Here is a 19,622-nt window from a genome sequence, read left to right on the forward strand (position 1 = left end):
CACACACACACACTTCTCACTCCCACCTCCCTCTCTCCGCCTTCTCCCCTCCCCCATCCCATCCAGCAGGCCTTAATCCCGAGCGCTAATGACAGTGACACAGAGAGAGGGTGAGAGAGGACTAGGGTTAGCGTGCGGCAGAGAAGGGGAGTTTAACTTGGTGCTGGTTGCCGTGTTATGCAGGAGGACGAGGACTCGCTGCAGATTTGGGCTGGAGGACTGAAAGAGCTGACCACTATGAAGGCAGACGTGTCCCAGTACGTGCTGCCCGCAGACACCGCTCTGCTCCAAGGACAGGTGGAAGAACTTCACAGCCAATGGGAAGAACTGTGCTTGAAGGTGAGTGAGTGTTTGTGTTTGTGAGAGGAGAGAGAGAGAGTGAGAGTAGGAGGGAAAGAGAGGCTGTTGTCCAGGCAGCATTGAAAGGCACACAATGATTCACCGCTGGAAGGTGGGGGGGAAACTTCACAGTGCCGCATGGCACAGAAAAAGAGAGGGAAAATGTGAATTGATCTAGATTTATAGTCATAATAATAGTTTTCTCATCAGAAAGATGTCCTGACACATATGTTTCTGACATGAAAAATAGCACAAGAAAAATTGTTTCACTTGCCTCAAAGGGACAGTTCAGACCAAAATGAACATTTTCATTTACTTACCTACTTGCTGGTCCAAACTGTATGATGTTTTTTTCTTCTTTGGAGCACATAAGAAGAAATGTTGAATCATACAAGTCACTCTTTTCCATGCATTACAAAGAATGGGGAATGAATGCCCATTCAAGATTCAAAAAGGATGCATAAATCCCCATAAAGGTATTATGAAAGTTGTTCATACGTCTCATGCACTGTATTAGTTTCAGAAGACTTGGAATTATCTTCATATATTGGGATGTTACCACTATGACAGGATCATTAAGCCATTAACAGCTGAACTCAAAAACTTGATCAGTCCAATTCATGAACAAATCATTCAGACCAAATTAGAATCAAACCAGTTTTATAAACCAGTTCACTGAAAAGATTTTGGTCTATTTTTTAATGTATAATGCCTTAAATTAATATTTTTTACTCACACCAAGCTGTCATATGAATTCAGTAGACTTAAATATAGCACAAGAGACACATGGACCCCTTTTTAGAGCTTGACAGCTCTCGTCCTCATTTACTTTCATAATATTTTTAATATTATTGGCCAGGATAGTTCTCAAAAAATGACTTTTTGTGTTCTGCGGGAGAATGAAAGTCTTTTGGGTTTGGTAAATGATGAATTATCATTTCTGGGCAAACAATACACTTAACATTACAACTTTGCTATAATTACATTAATTTTGCTCTTTATTAAATAAAATAATGTCTATTTTAACACGCGTCAATATGCATTACTTATGTAGCTCATTTTTTAAGTTGCTTGCCAGGCATTGTAAAGGCTGACTGAGGACTTTTTTCTGAGATTATCTGTCTAGCGCAGGTGTCCAGCCTGCCATCATTAAGTAAAGTAGCTGAATGGCCTGCTGACATTTGAATGGAGTTGCTCTTGTAACTGTAAACGGCCTGAGCAATTAAAAACAGAAAGGCCACATTTAGGACAGATTGTTGCATGGCCTACATCCAGCCCTTAGACTTATCACCACATAACGCAGGGCACCATATTTAATCAACCATTTTTCAGTTTGTGAAGTTGCTGTTGTGAGTTTTCAGTCGTGTCTTTATTTGAAACTCTGGCCAGACGCCAGGACCGAGCCAATGAGGTCAGTTTACGTTGTGCGTCAGTGTCTGTGGCCAACAGGTTGCAGGTGGAAACATTCCCTGGAATGAATGACAGATGGCAAAGCTAGGCCTTGTTTTCTAGAAGGAGGTCTTTTATTTGTCTTTGCATATGTTTTTGGGCAAGTGGCTTGGGCTCAAGGAAATGCATAAATAATGCATTCAACAACAAGGCCATGAATAGAAGTGATTAACTAACCTCAATGTCCTTGTGCTTTCTTTTAACCTCATGATTAATATCTTGTTTAGAAGGAAAACTACAATATCACATTCTCTTACAGCTCTAAGCGTGACATTAATAGATCAAGGAAAGTGTATAGCCTTCACTGACAAATGTAGCATGCAAAATGCCTTCGTTCTTTTTAAAAGGCTGCATGTAAGCCCCAGCAATCTAGAAATGACACTACAAAGCGCTCCCCTAGTGTGTCTTGGTGTTAGTACATCCTAGTAAACAAGCCCCTTACTGACAGAAAGCAGTAAAAGCGAGTGGGCCTTTGGTTACAATGTGAAAGTTTTCATTGACAAATAATACTGTCAATGATTCACATTTACAGTATGTTGGGAATAAATCGAGTTTTTTCAATATATATAGGATCTGCCAATATTTGGTGTTTTATTGTATTTTTTTATTTTGCTTGTTGCTTTATCACTTTATTCATTATCTTTTTCGTCTTTGGTAATGACAAATGTTTTGAATGATTTTGCTTGGATGTCGCAAGAATGTCAAACAAGAATTAGCCTGCTAATGAAAAAAATATGTAGTATAAGCATAGCAAGGATTTGGATCAGTCCGATTAGTGCTGACACCCTTGTCTTATTGAATCCTTGGTTATTGGTTGGTCAATGGTTATTGTGCGGGTCTTTCTTAGCCGCCATCGACCTACATGCCCTCCTGAGCGTTTCTCTAATAGAGTGCTTCATTTTGAGGATGAGAGATCAGCTGTAATCTCGCCATAATCCATAAATGAGGCAGCTGGGCCATATAACATAGAACAAGGGCTTTCAAAACCACGGCTACTAACCCACTATGCAGTTCGGTGTCTACATGGATCATCATACATCATCTGTCATTGTTCACACACAATCCCACAATGCCCTAAGGCCTAAAGTAGAGGTAGATGTGGGAACAAAGCTTGGGAAGTGTTTCTATTCCATTCTACTTGATTTTCAAAACCTTAAAAATGTAAGATCACACAGACTTCAGAGCAATATACATTGCCACAATGGTCGTACCAACAGCATAAATTGTCATGTGGACTCTTAATGACAAGGTGCAAATTTGTAATCCTGTGTAGTTTATTAGCACCCTGGAGCATTTGGGCCATATTTGAAGGAATAACTTTGACTATTGCCAAATGTAAATCAGTGTTCACCAGCAAACAGTGGGGCTGTGTGTCACCCTAAACTAGAGGCTGATCCCCTGTACTGTTAGATATTATATAACACCAGAGTCACGGCCACTCATAACCAGCTCTGATTGGCTCTTCTGTTTGGAATGATGACATCATCGTTTTGAAGGGGGTTTAGAGAGTGATGTGGGTGGAAGTGTGTTTATGTGTACTTTTGCTCACAATAGGTGGGGGATGGTGTATCCCCATGTGAAAGGGAAATCCCTCTTCAGTGATCTGATCTGAGATAACACAGTGACAGCACCCAAAATACAAGCACATCAGTGGCTCTCATAACCAGAACTTATAGACAGTTAAAGGAATGTTCCAGGATCAAGATCAAAATTATTTAATTGACATTATGCCACACAAAGGTACTGGTGTTAGAGCTCAATACTGTATTGAATTGGAAGATTCGTTTAAGTCAAAAAATGTATGATCTGGTGTTGTTTTTCACAGTGTAGAAAAGATTATAGAGACAAACATCTTCTACCTTAAATTAAGAGATTCTTCTGTTTCTTTGCAGAACTGGAAGCTCTGTGAAACTGGCCTGGCTGATAGTGCTTTCAAACTGGAAGAGATAAAAGCAAGACTGAAGAGTCCGTTGCCAGAGAAGCTAGAAGATCTAAAGTCACACATACAGCTCATCAAGGTAATATATTTTTCTGAGTGATGACAGGCAACCAAACAACCAGTTAGAATCCCAGATTCAGGTCATTCGGCTGTATTGATAATGTAATTGATAATGTCTTATTTTATTTATTTAACCTGGAAATAAACCAACATTTTGAGGATTTGGAAAAATATATAGAGAAAAAATACAAGAAGAAATTATCATATAAAATACAAAAATTATTTAAGATTAAAGAATTTTTTTAGGACAAAGGTTATATAAAAAGATATAGAGAAAAACTGAAAGGAAAAGTTGGCATAAAATAAAGAAGAAAAAAAAAAGATTTTTTGTCACAATTTATTAACCAATGAAATGTAGGCAAGTTTGTGATGGCATTGTGCAGATAGTCAGATGTTCTTGCTTCCACTTAATAGATTTAGGATCAACTTAAATCATGCTGAACATGAAGTTATTAAAGCAAAAGGGAAGCAAACCAAATACTAAATCATTCTGAAATTCATGTACACTGCCGTTCAAAAGTTTGGTATCAGTAAGATTTTTTTTTAATGTTTTTGAAAAATGCTCACCAAAGCTGCATTTATTTCATTAAAAAAAAAAAAAAAAAAAACTGTAATAAAAGAAATATTTTGATGTATTATTACAATTTAAAGTTTTCTATTTTAATATTTTGGAAAAGTAGAGTATATTTTTATTGCAACTGTCCTGCTTTCACAAATTATGTAATATGTAATAAAATCAGATATTTATTTATTCCATGAAAAAATAGAAGCATTTTCACTAGTGTTCTCAGCCTTTTGAACCCTGCTCTATAGTGTAAAATCAGCTAACTTTAAATGTACTCATTGCTTACGTTTTTTTGGCGACTCCTTTAAGAATACAGTTGATTGTGAACATTTTTTTTTACATGATTACATGGGTAATAGTCGTCAATTGGCAGAGATGGTTTACAATTCCTGCTTAGCTTTGATGGTTGTCAAACAAAGTGCTTTTATCTGCCAACTGAATTCTACTGTATTTTAATACACCCAAACTATTACCAAGATCTTTACTAAAGAAAAAACACATGTTGATATAATCATGTCACTTTAGAAATGTGTTAATAACCCAACTGCTGAGAATGATTTTATTTCTTGTTGATTAAGCCTTGATGAGGAAGAGTCCATTTTTGTTTTTATGAGGAAATAATAGTGTCTTTAACATGATTGGCCTTTGCGAGTGGGCCTTTGCTGTACTCTTTTGCTTAACAGTCCAGTAATCAATCTCACAGCGTGAGATGAAAGTTTTTTTAAAAACCTTTCAGATGGCCAGCTTTTAAAGAATAAAGTCATATAGTTGTAACCTGACACCTTTGTACTGAGTTGTTTTCAAGTCTTTTCTCACATGTGAATTAGGAACTGGCCTGTCACTTCAAGAGCACATTACAAAATTCAGTGAGGACAAAGTGCAAGTTCTTATGTACTCTCTCTAGAACTTGAGAGTAGGCCATGTGCTCTCAAAGATATTTCCTGAATGAAAAAAATGTCATTATAATGAAAAATAAAATGAAAAAATGAAATAAGTGTTGATATGTAGAAACTTTTCTGTACTAACTGTAAGAATGTTTTTTTAAAGACTGTATTTTGCCATGCTGAAGCATTTTAACCCTTTATTCTTCCTCTTGTGTGTAGGTGTCCCTTCGCAAACAGGAAATAGCTGATCGCCTGAACGCCTGGATCATCTTCAATGATAAAAACAAGGAGCTCTGTGACTGGCTGACACAGATGGAGAAAAAAGTGGCACATAGGGGTGAAAACCTTAGTATTGAGGAAATGGTGGAGAAACTTAAAAAGGTAAAATTTGGTTTCCTTTTCATTGCTATGATTTTTCTAATCCCTTAAAAAGGGATAATTCATCCAAAATGTAAAATTCCCACCCAGCGTTTTGTTCTATAACTATATGACCTGCACTACCGCTTGTCAAAAGTTTGTGGTCAATAAGATTTTTTAAAGACGTTTCTTGTGCTCACCAAGGCTGTATTAATTTGATCAAAAATACAGTAAAACAGTAATAACGTGAAATGTTATTACAATTTAAAATAACTGCTTTCTATTTTAATATATTTTTAAAAAGTAATTTATTCCTGTGGTGACAGGGCTGAATTTTCAGCAGCTGTTACTCCAGTGTCACATGATCCTTCAGAAATCATTTATATTTATATCATAGCATGTCAGATGTCAAATCATAATATTTTTGTAAACTGTTATATATATATTTTTTAGAATTGTTTGATTGATGCAGCATTTATTTCAAAATTATAATTTTAAATGAATTATAAATTATATAAATAATTTACTGTCACATTTTGATCAATGTAATGCACCCTTGCTTAATAAAAGTATTAATTTATTAATAAATTAATTTAGTAATTTAGTAATTAATTAAATTGCTCAACTCCCTGTTTTTGTGGTTACATAACCATAACAACACGCCACTTTAAGATCATTTTAGACAAAGGTATCACATGAGTCTGTTTCTATGTGCCTTTGTCATGGCGAGTTTGTGTTGTACATTTGTAAGGAGCTTAAGTAGGTCGGTAATATGGTATTATATGGTACTATATGCTATTATGAGTATCTACGAAGGATTAAAGCAGTCTCAAATGAACAGCACGCTTAAGCATTCCCAAGGGAGGCCCCACAGATTTTACATTTCGCAGAGGCTCTATTCTATCCACTCACATAGCATTCGTTCTTTTTTACTCAAATATGCTACAAATGTACATTATTTCTAAAAAAATATGAAAGATTAGCTTTAATCTAGTTTACTCTATGTACTATAAAATTGAGGGCAGAGTGCTGTACCACATAACTGTGTTCATTTGTTTACCTCTTTGTTCATACACAACAATAACCTCGTATGTGCAGTTTCTCTCTCACCATCAGACAGTGCAACCTCAAGCACTCTGCAGTCATTAGCACATAGTTTACCATTGAGATTTTGGAGGGTTTCAGCCAGGCCACGTCACTAATGATCACACATCAGAATGCTGGTCTCTTTCTAGCACCGTTACTGATGGCCATTGCTATTTTACTGTCATTTTGCTATTAATATTTTGAATTTATGAACCCACTTTATATTAAGTGGCCTTAACAACTATGTACTTGCATTTAAATTAATAATTTGGTACAATGCACTTAGTGTACATACATGTTTTTACATTGTACTTATATTTTAAAAATACCTGCATGTAATTACATCTGTAATTAATTTCTGTAATTACATTTATAATTACACTGTTGACCCATCCCTTACACCTTAACCCACCCTTAAACCTACCTAGACCACCAAACCTGTCCCTAACCTTACCCGTATCCCACCTCAATAGCAGCAAAAGTGTTTTGCAATACAATATGACCACAATAAGTACATTGTACTTAATTTTTGATGTAAGTGCATAGTAGTTAAGGCCACTTAATATAAAGTGGGGCCGAATTTATTTTTATTTTGATAATTTCTGTTTTCATTTTAGCTAATATTTCTTAGTTATTTTACTGCATCAAGTTAAACTAAATGAAAACGAGAATTATTATTTTTTATTAATTATTTTAAAAAAAAATTAATACTTTATTTACTTTCAGTTAACTTTTATTTCATGTTTTTTTATGGCTGTAGATTTAGTTAACTGTAATAACTCTGCTGACAAGAATCCTGCTGTTGAAACTGAGCTAGGTTGTACTAAACAAAACAGGTGAACCCTTAATAGCAGAGGAGAAAGTGAAAAGGATTTGGGCTGCTGAGGGGTCAGTGTGAATAATTGTTCCTCTCCTTTAAAGAGGGCCCATGCTGAGAGAAGGAACATAGTTTTGACAGCTGTCATACCCATCTAGAGACAAAGTGCAGTTAGTCGGTTTTGTTTGGGATGGATGTGTTAATGACTAAAGCACATGAGAGACAGGCCAGTGCTCATTGTGCACATCTCTCTTTAGGACTGTATGGAGGAGATTAATCTCTTCAGCGAGAACAAGAGCCACCTCAAGCAGCTGGGCGAGCAGCTCCTATTGGCCAGCGACAAGGCTAAGGAGGCAGAGATTCACGGGGCCTTGCGCGATGTCAACGACCGCTGGCAGCACCTGTTCGACCACATTGAGGCCAGGTGAGCAAAATAAAAACAAATGAACCACATTGAACTGTAGTGAAGAAATGCTAATTTGATAAAACTCATTTCTTTCCTGTTTGCCTGATGTTTACTATTGTTGCTCTGTATCCACTGATTAATGGCTGATTAAAAGCTCTTTGTTTGTTTGAAAGCCTTAGTCAGCATCATTTCTGGTTTCCATTCAAGGACTGATTGATTCATTCATTCATTTGTGGATTTATTCCTCATTTAGACTGTTGGTGGTGATTAAGCCTTTGATTAGACTTTAATATAGATTTTTGAGGCATTTAACAGATTCTTTTATTTAGACTGAAAAACAAAAAGTGCTTAAGCCTTTAATGTGAGACTGATGGTTAGCAAGTAGTTCAAAAAGCTGATGCTGAGAAAATAACTTTCCTGTGCAAATACAAACATGTAGAGGAAAGTGGTGTAAGAAGTGCCTTTTTCCAGCAAATTGTGCCGAACTGTGTAGTTAGAAAGAAATGCATATATGAAAAGCCTTATTTATGTTAAAAGTTTGTGTGTGTCTCGGTTGTCAGTTTTGTTCTGTATGACAGGTGAAATATTTTTTTTGTACAAGGGTTTGTGGGTAAACTGTGTCACACAGCTCAACAAATAGTAATTAAATTCAGGAATTACTAGCATATAGCATTATTATATTAATGTGATATTATGCTGTCATAATATTGTTATAAGTATGCTTATGTATTACTGAATTATTATTATTATTATTATAAATACTGTTCAGTGTTATTAACCAAAACCTGAAATAAAATGTAAATATAAATATTAAGTTAAAAAATGATCATTTTAAACAAATTTTAAACAAATTAAAAATGTTGCCTTGGCAACTAACTGAAATAAAATGAAATAATGATTAAGAAGTACTAGAATTACTAAAGAAAGTAAATTAAAGCTATGTAGAAATGTAAAAAAAAAAGTATAAAATCACCAAAGCAAATAACAAAAATAATAACAAATAACTAAAATTAAAATGAAAACTCAAAATGTAAAAATAAAAGCGAATTCAAAATATAAATTAATCTTATAATTGCATATAAACAATACTAAAATAACACTGGTACTGTTTAAGTGTTTAAAACTGTTTCACTATATTGAAACATTATGAATATTAAACCTTTTCCTGGCTGCTTTATAAAGACTTTAGAGTGGAGATTTATTTTTTAAATGAAATCATTCATGTGTCCCCCAGTGACTCAGCCTGTCCCATGATGCAATTCAATGCACCCCTAATGTGGAGCAAGTTGCCTTATTAGACTTTTTTCTTTTTTTTTCTTTTTTTGGAAAGGTCATTGTTCTATTTTTCCTCAGTGTTATAGATGACTTCCACAAAGTTCAGTTAATAGAATACATCATATAATTTTATATTATAAATCATATAATTTCTCCTTGCCAATTTACAGCAAATTTTCCCCACTAATACAACTAATTTGCTTATTTTATTTATATTTACTTATTCAAAGGTGAGTCTCGAGTCTGCATGTACTCATTTATTTCTTGATGTGGTATCATGTGGTCTTCAGTACTTTGGATGGTTACCACATCTGGCATATGCTGTCATAATCATTCAGTCTGCTGGAAATTTGCACATACGGAGTGTATGAATCAGGTGGTGGTCCTAAGCAAGCAATAACAAACAAGTGCTTTCCAATCTTTTCTGTGACGTCGCCAGCCTCTCATGTTATTGGTCAGTCCTGCAGTATGCCATGTTCTGAAGCAGCCAGATGGTGCTAGTACTGAAGGAGAGTGGAATTAGCGTAGCCCTCACTAGTGTCGTTAGCTTCAGCTTTGCCATATGGCTTGTTCAGGCTTCTGTAGTTTGTTCTAGTCCCTCTGTATAGCTCGAATGGGGTGGAGGGGGTGGTGGGGGGCAATGGTCTGTCACCTCATATTATCTTTTATGAACAGGGGCACAATGGGGCCAGGGGGACAGTGTGTACTCGGGCACGCTATAATCACACAGCCGGCCATCTGTAGGTATGGCTGCTCAGACGGTTTGCGAGGCCATGCGGTCACTCAAACAACGTAACGAGAAGCTTCACACTGTCACACTTAAATGGTTCAATCTAATCCCTATGGGACAAACACCCTTTGTCTGTGTTTCAGTTTCATCTGACCTGGGGTTATCAGACCTTTTTTTTTAGTTGTGTTTCACGGCAAGCGTAGCACGCTGAACTTTGATTTCATTGGGTTCCTGTCAAACTACACCATCTCAGATACCAAAGAAAACAGTTACTTGTTTGATTAATAAAGGGGTTAGTCTTTTTCATTAAAAAAATGGCACACAATATTATTTTTTTCAATAAATAAAATACATTTGTATCTAGTGGAGATTATAGAGGACTTTTGGTCACATTCAGGTTTTAATCAAAACGTCCATGATCATTTATGGTATCACAAGTTTTTTTCCAAAATGGTCTTTTTGATAATGCTCTGGATTCAAAATGAATATGTAATCTCTCTCTCTTTCAGGGTGAAAAAGCTGACAGAAACCCTGGTGACAGTGCAGCAGTTGGATAAGAACATGAATAACCTTCGCTCTTGGCTCACTCGCATTGAAGCTGAGCTGGCCAAACCCATTCACTACAGTATCTGCCATAGAGATGAGATCCAAAAGAGACTGGCTGAGCAACAGGTCAGCAAATCAAGAGTTTATAAAAAGGATATAATAGAATATTCAATCAGCTGAAATACCAGATTGTAGATTAGTATAGGTGTATTTTGTCTTGTGGGACTGGCAGATTTTTGTTTATTTATTTATAAATGCATAAACAGGTGAAAAATCTTGCCGATGCAACAACTTATTCCAGATAGATTGTCTGAAAAGAAGCCTTAATATGCTTTTTTTTCTAATCAGGTGAATTTGTCTAGTTTGAGGGATGTTGTGATATTTTTGCTATGATTTTTTAAATCAAAATTTGGATTAATTTATTAATAATATTTGATTAATTTAATTGTCTTTCATTTAAATTAATTATTTCCGATTACTCTTTTTCATGATATACAGACTGTTTAAAGGGCTAATTAATTGCTGGCAAAATAAGCTTCCAATAAAACATGACTGTCTATGCAGTGTAAACGTGAAAACATTTCTAAAATCAGAAAAAGGGCTGCGGCATTCCCTTTTGCCAAAAACTTCAACACTCATAATGCACTTCTGATTTGGGTACCACCTCTCTGTCAGTCTGACTGTCCATTGGCAGAATTACAACAAATGTGGAAGCTTGATGTGTAGTTTTAACAAATTTTTTTCCATATACTACCGACATTATAATGATACAAAGCTGGTTGAAGTTAGGCTTATCTTTCATCTGTTTGATAAAGTGACAGGAATGACCTTAACATATGTATGCGCGTGTTTAGGATCTGCAGCGTGACATCGAGCAGCACACTGAAAGGGTGGCATCTGTTCTCACCCTTTGTGACGTGCTTCTGCACGATGAGGATGCCTGCAGCAGTGATGGAGAGAATGACTCCATCCAGCAGACCACGCAGCGCTTGGACCAGCGCTGGAGAAATATCTGCTCCACGTCTCTGGAGAGGAGGCTGAGGTATGGCCATTTATCCAGATGAGTCCAATCTCAAACACTCTATCAATGTTCACTGATGTTTAGTCATTCTGTTGCATCCCTTTATGGGAAGGAAGTTTCAGTTCACTCTGGATTTCCAATTCGCAGCTCCCTGCTGAGCAAGGGATATCCGTAAAAATTCACTTTGCATGATAAAATGTGTTCATTTTTAATGCCCTGTAACGTCACCAAACACTTGAGTCGAACAGACTATGGGTTTTGAGAAAATGACATCATATATTTGGTAAATAAGCATAACATGAATTACAATAAATATTATAAATGAAAATATTTAAAGTAAGTGCCCACACTTATGTTATGATTTATGTAAATATAAATTTATATAAAAGACTCTTTGTTTTTAATCACTCATGTCTGTTTGCAGGATTGAGGAGACGTGGCGACTGTGGTGTAAATTTCAGGAGGATTACTCTTCCTTCGAGGACTGGCTGAACGTGGCTGAGCGCTCTGCTGCTGAACCCAATTCATCAGACATCGTGTACACTGACGCCAAAGAGGAACTTCAGAAATATGAGGTTTGATTCCAACAAAATGTTAAACTATGAGTCTTCGAATGGCTGTGCTACTGGACAGCATTATGTTTACTTCATTTAGTGCAAGTGAAATGTTTCATCCTAATGTTTTAGGAACACGATTAGTACGATTAGGGGAATATCAGATTCCTCAAGCAATCATCTATGGCCTGTCAGCAGTTTTTCATTTACTGAATGTTTTAGTCATTCAAGCATGACTTCTGAAATGTTTCTAATGTTAAAAACACACTCTCTCTATGCATGGAAATTGAGTGTTAAAGTAGATATTTTTGAATATCCAGCTTTAATTTAATAGAGTAAACAGTAATAGCAGTTCTGAAATTAGTTTTTGTGGTCATAGTAGTGTTTGATTTGTTGTTTTAGGTTTTCCAAAGGCAAGTGCATGAGAGTCTGACCCAGCTGGAAATTATTAATAACCAGTACAGACGACTAGCGCGGGAGAACCGGGCCGATGCAGCCAGCAGACTCCGGGCCATGGTGCATCAGGGGAACCAGCGCTGGGACGCGCTCCAAAGGAGAGTGGCTGCAATACTGCGCAGACTCCGGGTGAGGACTGAGGACACAGACACACTACTTTTTTTTTATGTCATCTATGCAGTTTACTTGAGTGCATAAACGAACCTCTCCCAATACATTTTCTTTTTCCTCCCTTTTTTTCCCCTCATTTAGCATTTCACATGTCAGAGAGAAGAGTTTGAGGGAACCCGTGAGAGCCTCCTCGTCTGGCTGACTGAGATAGACCTCCAGCTGACCAATGTGGAGAACTTCTCAGAGAGCCATCTCCAAGACAAGATGAAACAGCTGAAGGTTAATAAACAAGGGTTTCCTTCAAATTAAGTCATTCAGTCAGTCTATAGACAGATAGAGTTACATTCAACTGAACTTTCTTACTCTTCCCCTCCAGAGTTTTAAGAAAGAGATCACTATGAACACCAATAAGATTGATGCTCTGATCGTTTTTGGGGAGGGTCTGATTCAGAGGAGCTGTCCTCAAGATGCTGTTGTGATAGAAGATGAGTTAGAGGAACTGCACACGTACTGTCAAGAGGTGTTCGGCAGGGTGGCCCGATTCCACCAGCGCCTCACCAGTCTCCGCCCGGTATTATATACGCTCACTTTTCATTGCATTCTCTCATATACCATACTGTGGCCCTTAATGTATTTGGACATTTTGAGAGCCTTTGGAACCTATCTAATGTCTTTTTGTGAATTAGCTTCCTTGAAAAGTGTGTTTGTGCTACATTACCATTCAAAAGTTTAGGGTCAGTAAGTAAGTAATGGCGGCTGAAAATTCAGCGTGGAACAGTTACACTTACAGTGACAAATGTGGCAAAATTGTCCAAATAACTTTGCATATGGGCCATGTTATATGAATATGAATTATAGTGTTTTGTCTTTGGAGCAGCTGGACGTCATTGATGGTGAACAGTCCAGAGGGACACTGGCCACCCCCTCCTCCAGCCAGCCCTCCATGTGCCTGCTATCGCCACCTCAGGAGCACTCGGGCCGTGAAACCCCCGTCAATGTGGATTCCATCCCTCTGGAGTGGGACCACACTGGGGACGTTGGCGGCTCTTCTTCACATGATGAGGAAGAGGATGCTGCTGCCTTCTCTGCCCTGTCAGGTAAATAAGTATGGAAGTGTTTTGATTGCTCAAGTTGTGCAGTGTACTGCAGATGATGATGCTGGTTCTCAGCAGTCTTAAAGTGTGGTCACGTTTATTGTTGTTCAGCGAAATTTCAATAGGAATCCATGTGTTTGGGAATTTTGTGTGAAGATTTCCTCACCCAGATTTCGCAATGGGTTCAAGTCGGTCACATTCGCCACGTTGACCAAAAGAAGCTGCTTGGTTTGAAAGTAACTTCTGTGTGAGCTGTACTTCATGCATCACTACGCTGTTAACAGCAGACAATGGCCCTTCTTATCCGCAAAATTTCACTGAAATTTCGCTAATGTGAAAACACCTTTTTGTAACCAGACTTTGAGCAAGGTGTTCAAGCCATGAATCGACTGGACAATTTCAACAAAAAAAAAGCTGTCAGATTTTTTTCTGGTAACCACATAATTTTTTTTTCATGTGCCTAAATCTGGAGTCCGATAAAATTGAAATATATTTTTCGTTATCAGATTGCAACTGACAATTTTTACAAGCTCTAGCCAGTGTTATGTCCATTGGCACGTCCGTCTGTGGCTGAGACTTTTTCCAGAACTCTGAATGCTGGAATGGGTTGTCATACTGCTGATTTAGCCATTCATTTTCTCTCCCTCCAGAGGTCACAGAAATCCCAGAATTCACATCTGAGGTGACAAAGAAGTCTTTGGGAGAGCCTTTAGGTAGGCCTCCATGTCCCTTTACGTGCACTTGGCTTCAGTTTTGCATGACTGCAAAATTGTATTACCTTTTTTTGGTGCATCCACATCTGTACATTCCCACACCTCCCCGCTACTCCTTACTCTCTTTCCACATTATTCTCTCTCTCTCTCCATCCTGTCCTGTTCCCACATCACTATCGATACGCTTATGAATAGACTGGGTTTGCTGGGTCATCAAAGGACTGGTATTTTTCCTTTCGGTGCAGAACTTTCTCTCTTAAATCAAAAGATGCAAGCATCCTCCCTTCACCCTGTCCTGCTATGTGCTCTTATCATGAAAGATTTTGGCCTGTGGGGAGATTCTGTTTGTAAAGAGGAGGGTTGAGATCCGGCGTGTCCAGATCTCAGGGAGTATAAGAGAGGGCACAGGAAGGTTGCGTCCCCTCCTCTCACACGGCTCAGTGCACCTGCTCATCCTCCTCCAGAGCTTTCATGCTCATGCAAAAGATAATAACATTCATTTATCTAAACCTCACACTCTTGAAGCTTTGCTCAGTACTGGAGAAGCATACATGACATGTTTGATGCTTTTGTTTTTAAAGGGGTCTTTTTTTTTCCTGAAATCCACTCATAATTGTTTTTATGCCAATAACATTAATATTTTATATTTTCATGACCATTTTTGATGCTCTCTCTTATCCTTAGAATTAAATGGCCTGGTTTTGCCCCTCTGCCTTTAAAAACAGCATGTGAAATGAGTATCACAGCTTTGGTCCACTAAGGCACAGGCTGTCGATTTACTGTTGGATTAAATATAGTTCCAACTTCCTTATCCTGCAATAACAGACTTTATCAATTTAAAGTCTGCATTAAAAAGTAATATTAAATTCAATAAAAAAATGCATTTAAATGTTGGCATTATATCTTCACTTGGATGTTACAAGTTGCACTGAGTAAATGCAGCTGGATAAAACAAAAACTGTGTCCATCTTCATTTCAGGCTGCAAAGCAACAAAATGTGATTATTTTAAAGGGGGTGGTTCTTTTCTATACCCACTGTATATGTTTTTCATAGTACATAAATCTCTATTACTTCAAAAGATCAAGAAAAATTTGATTCTTCGTGATCCATGCAACTAAATAATTCCACTTCTTGTATCCATTTCTGTCGTCACAGCCCAAATGAAGTAGCCTGTTTTGAGTACTGAGTTAAATCTCTCTCTCCCTCTCTCACACACTCACAGGACAGAATTGGCACTTTCAAAACACACCTGAAGGGAAATCCTTCCAGCTGGACTCCTCCTCACCTACACACACCAGCACTCCTTTTAAACAAGACTACGTGAGTATATACCCCTTCCTTCTTAATCCAGCTCTTACATAAACACCAAATTTGCATGTTGTCTTATTCAGTGCATGTGTAGTTCCTGTATTAAGAGTGACTGTAATGGTGCGTGTATGATGTGTCTTTGCAATGTACAGGTCCAGCTGATGTCTGAGTGCAGCGGCAGCATTAAGAGTGTGAAGAAGGTTTCTATGATCCTGGATGATGAGGAACAGCAGGAGGAACAAGGCCTCACTGGCCTCAACACTGCAGACAAACAGTCAGGTACTGACACTTTGTCCAACACAGAGGAGCATGAGGATGTTTGTCTGGTACTCATCCCGAGTGGTTCACGTAAAAAAAAAAAAAGTCTTCACAAATGGTCGGGTACATGCACTGACCCAGACCACATGTGCAAGGGACTATTTGTCAATTTATTTAGACGAGTCTAAAAGCATAAGGCTATTTATTTATCAATAATAGCACATAATTACATTTTCATGCCAGCTGATAGATGGATGGAAAAGATAAATTGTAGATGGATGGATGGATCGATAGTTGGTAGATGGATGAATGGATTGGTGGATAAACAGAAGGATGGTCATATGATGTATAGATACGGAGGGTTGGTTGGATAGATGGAATGATGAATCAGTGGATTGATGGATAAACTGATGGATGGATAAATAGTTAGATGTAATGGGTGGTTAGATGGGTGGATAGGTGGATAAACTGATGGAGTAATTGATAGATAGTTGAATAGACGTAAAGGAATGGAAGGATTGGTGGATAAATGGATGGATAAATATGAGGATTGAAAATTAAATGGGTGGGTAGGCATGAAGAGATGGATGGATGGATTAAAATGTGGAAATACAAATGGATGGATGGATGGATATGGGTAGATGTTTGCATAGAGGAAAGGTGGGTAGATAGATCTATAGACAAAAGGGTGAATGGTTGAATCAGTGGATAAGCATATGGAATGATAGGTGATGAGATGAGTAGATAAGTGTTTAGACAAATGAAAGGATTGATGGATGGATTGATAGTTGGGTGGATGGATGGATAGGTGGCTAAATGGAAGGATAGATAGCTGGATAGATTGTTAAATGGAAGGGCAGTTCAGTGGATAGGTGGAAAGATAGTTGCGTAGATGGATGAGTGGATAGGTGGACAAATACATTTATGAATGCATTGATGATAGATAGTTGGATAGACAAATGGAGGAATGGATGAATAGGTAGATGGACGGATGGATGCGTAGTTCGAAAATTAGTAGATTTGGTTAGATGAATGAAGGACTGGATTGGTGGATAGACAGGATCAAAATGGATGGATGTGCATGTAGAATTTTTTTAATTTTTTTTCACTTTATGAACTTGTCCTTTGTTCTCCGCAGGAGTGATTGAGCGCTGGGAGCTGCTGCAGGCTCAAGCAGTGAGTAAAGAGCAGTGCAGCACCAGAGACCCCCAGCAGCTGACCTCTGACCTGCATGACATCACTTCCTGGCTGGATCATGTCACCCCTGAGCTGGACAGACTGCAGAAGCCCGAGACATCCGTCAGTGTCGAGATCTTAGAAGAGAGGGTCAAACAACTTAAAGTAAGCATCAGTTATAGTTCTAGAATGCATCTAATCTTTTAGATTATTAATACAGAGACACTAGAAAGGGAAAGAAATGTTTTCATACTTTGTTCCACATTACACAGGAAATGCAGAAGACATTTGCTCGCTATAAGACCATGATGCTGTCTCTGAACCTGGGTGGGCGAGAGCTGCAGCAGGGGGCTACAGGAGGAGCACCTGAGCTTCAGGAGGGTCTGCGCAGCATGAATCACCGCTGGACAGAGGCTTGTGCGGGACTAGAGGGATGGGAGAACAGTCTGCGCACCACCCTAGGACGCTGTCAGGTGAGAGATCTGGCAAACATTTATACAAAACCTTAATGGAAAGATTGAAGCTATTGGGATTGATGCCACATGAAACTTCATCTCTCACTACTGAACATCTGCCCTCCTGTAGGAGTTCCACGAGATGGTCCACTCTCAACTGCTATGGCTGGCCCATGCAGAGAGCAGACGCTACACAGTGAACCTGAACGACCCTTCTGTGCAGCCCTCCATGCTTCAGGAACACAGGAACACGCTGAAGGTGAGCCAGAGAAACCCAAACCAGAACAACATCAGCTTCTCCAAGACTGTTCAGGCGTGGAGAACTCCTCTAGTTTGTCTTGTTATTTGTGTAGTGAGCTTATGTTTTGCACCTCCTGTTGGCAGGATCTGGCAGAGGAGCTGCAGGGCAGGCAGAAGCAAGTGAACTCCCTGCAGGCGATCGTCTCCGAGCTGCTTCCTGAGGCTGGTGGGGAGGACAGTGCTGAAGCTAGGGAAAAACTCCATGTTATTGGAAGCAAACTACGACTACTGTCATGTCAAGTCGACCAGGATCACCAGACGATTCAGGAGAGATTAGTAAGCGTGAAAACTTTGTCATTTACACTACAGTCATTTTTATAAATTTTTTAAAAATGCTTTACAATACCACTTTATGAGCACATTTTGTTGAAAAAATGCTCTGTTCATGGAAATCCCCAACTGGTTTCTATGGGACGTTCTGCAGACTTCATTGATCCTTGTGGATTTATTTGAAGCAGTCAAATGTGCATTCAAAATATGAATTCAGACTTTTTTTATTTTCAATTTAAAAGTTTGGGGTCAGAAAGATTTAGGCTAAATGTAAAAAAACAAAGACGTTTTTTTTTTTACTCCGCAAGGACACATTAAATTGTTTAAAAGTGACAGTAAATAGATTGAATTTTTTTAAAGGAACACTCCACTATTTTTGAAAATAGGCTCATTTTCCAACTCCCCTAGAGTTAAACAGTTGAGTTTTACCGTTTTCGAATCCATTCAGCCGATCTCCGGGTCTGGCGGTAGCACTTTTAGCTGTAGCTTAGCATAGATCATTGAATCTGATTAGACCGTTAGCATCTCGCTCAAAAATGACCAAGAGTTTCTATATTTTTCCTATTTAAAACTTGACCCTTCTGTAGTTACATCGTGTACTAAGACCGACGGAAAATGAAAATTTTCTAGGCCGATATGGCTAGGAACTATACTCTGGGTGCAGCAGGCGCAATGATATTACGCAGCGCCTGAAAATAGGCATAGTACACGATTTAACTACAGAAGAGTCAAGTTTTAATAGGAAAAATATAGAAACTCTTTGGTCATTTTTGAGCGAGATGCTAACGGTCTAATCAGATTCAATGATCTGTGCTAAGCTACAGCTAAAAGTGCCACCGCCAGACCCGGAGATCAGCTGAATGGATTCGAAAACGGTAAAACTCAACTGTTTAACTCTAGAGGAGTTGGAAAATGAGCCTATTTTCAAAAATAGTGGAGTGTTCCTTTAATCTATTTTGAACTTTCTATTCATCAAAGAATCCTGATAAATCACAAAGGCTTCCACAACAATATTAAGCAGCAACTGTTTTCAACATTGATACTAATAAGAAATGTTTCTTCAGCAGCAAATCAGCATATTAGAATGATTTCTGAAGGATCATGTGACTGAAGACTGGAATAATGGCTGTTACAATATATTAAAATTTATTAAAAATGTACATTATATTAAAATAAAAAAGGTATATTTCACAATTCAATTTACAATTACAATTTACAATTACTTTTTTGATTATTTAAAGGTTTTGATAAGCATAAGAGACTTCTTTCAAAAAATATATTTAAAAAAATTAAGAGTACAAACCTTTGAATGGTAGTGTGCATTAAAATAATTTCATCTGAGAGTTTTTTGCCACACCATGTCAACAAATAAATATAATTAACTAAGATAAGGCCGTTTTTACTACAAACAATACTACAAACAATATTGAAATTAAAAGTATACTACATGCT

General features: G+C 37.8%; 1 protein-coding gene across 1 annotated transcript in view; it reads left to right on the forward strand.

Annotated features, from left to right (window-relative positions):
- Positions 1-19,622, forward strand: part of LOC107718425 (nesprin-2-like) — a 105,749-nt gene that overhangs the window by 85,461 nt on the left and 666 nt on the right. Inside the window, exons 76-91 of the mRNA XM_016525490.1 lie at positions 184-339; positions 5,456-5,617; positions 7,754-7,920; positions 10,417-10,579; positions 11,308-11,495; positions 11,899-12,049; positions 12,431-12,613; positions 12,737-12,874; positions 12,972-13,166; positions 13,473-13,692; positions 15,626-15,723; positions 15,864-15,990; positions 17,108-17,310; positions 17,418-17,618; positions 17,731-17,859; positions 17,985-18,176. Of these exons, the coding sequence (XP_016380976.1) occupies positions 184-339; positions 5,456-5,617; positions 7,754-7,920; positions 10,417-10,579; positions 11,308-11,495; positions 11,899-12,049; positions 12,431-12,613; positions 12,737-12,874; positions 12,972-13,166; positions 13,473-13,692; positions 15,626-15,723; positions 15,864-15,990; positions 17,108-17,310; positions 17,418-17,618; positions 17,731-17,859; positions 17,985-18,176 (2,673 nt within the window). The remainder of the gene's footprint in view (positions 1-183; positions 340-5,455; positions 5,618-7,753; positions 7,921-10,416; positions 10,580-11,307; positions 11,496-11,898; positions 12,050-12,430; positions 12,614-12,736; positions 12,875-12,971; positions 13,167-13,472; positions 13,693-15,625; positions 15,724-15,863; positions 15,991-17,107; positions 17,311-17,417; positions 17,619-17,730; positions 17,860-17,984; positions 18,177-19,622) is intronic.

Source organism: Sinocyclocheilus rhinocerous, unplaced genomic scaffold, assembly GCF_001515625.1.
Source record: "Sinocyclocheilus rhinocerous isolate Xijiao unplaced genomic scaffold, SAMN03320098_v1.1 scaffold453, whole genome shotgun sequence".
Taxonomy (NCBI): domain Eukaryota; kingdom Metazoa; phylum Chordata; class Actinopteri; order Cypriniformes; family Cyprinidae; genus Sinocyclocheilus; species Sinocyclocheilus rhinocerous.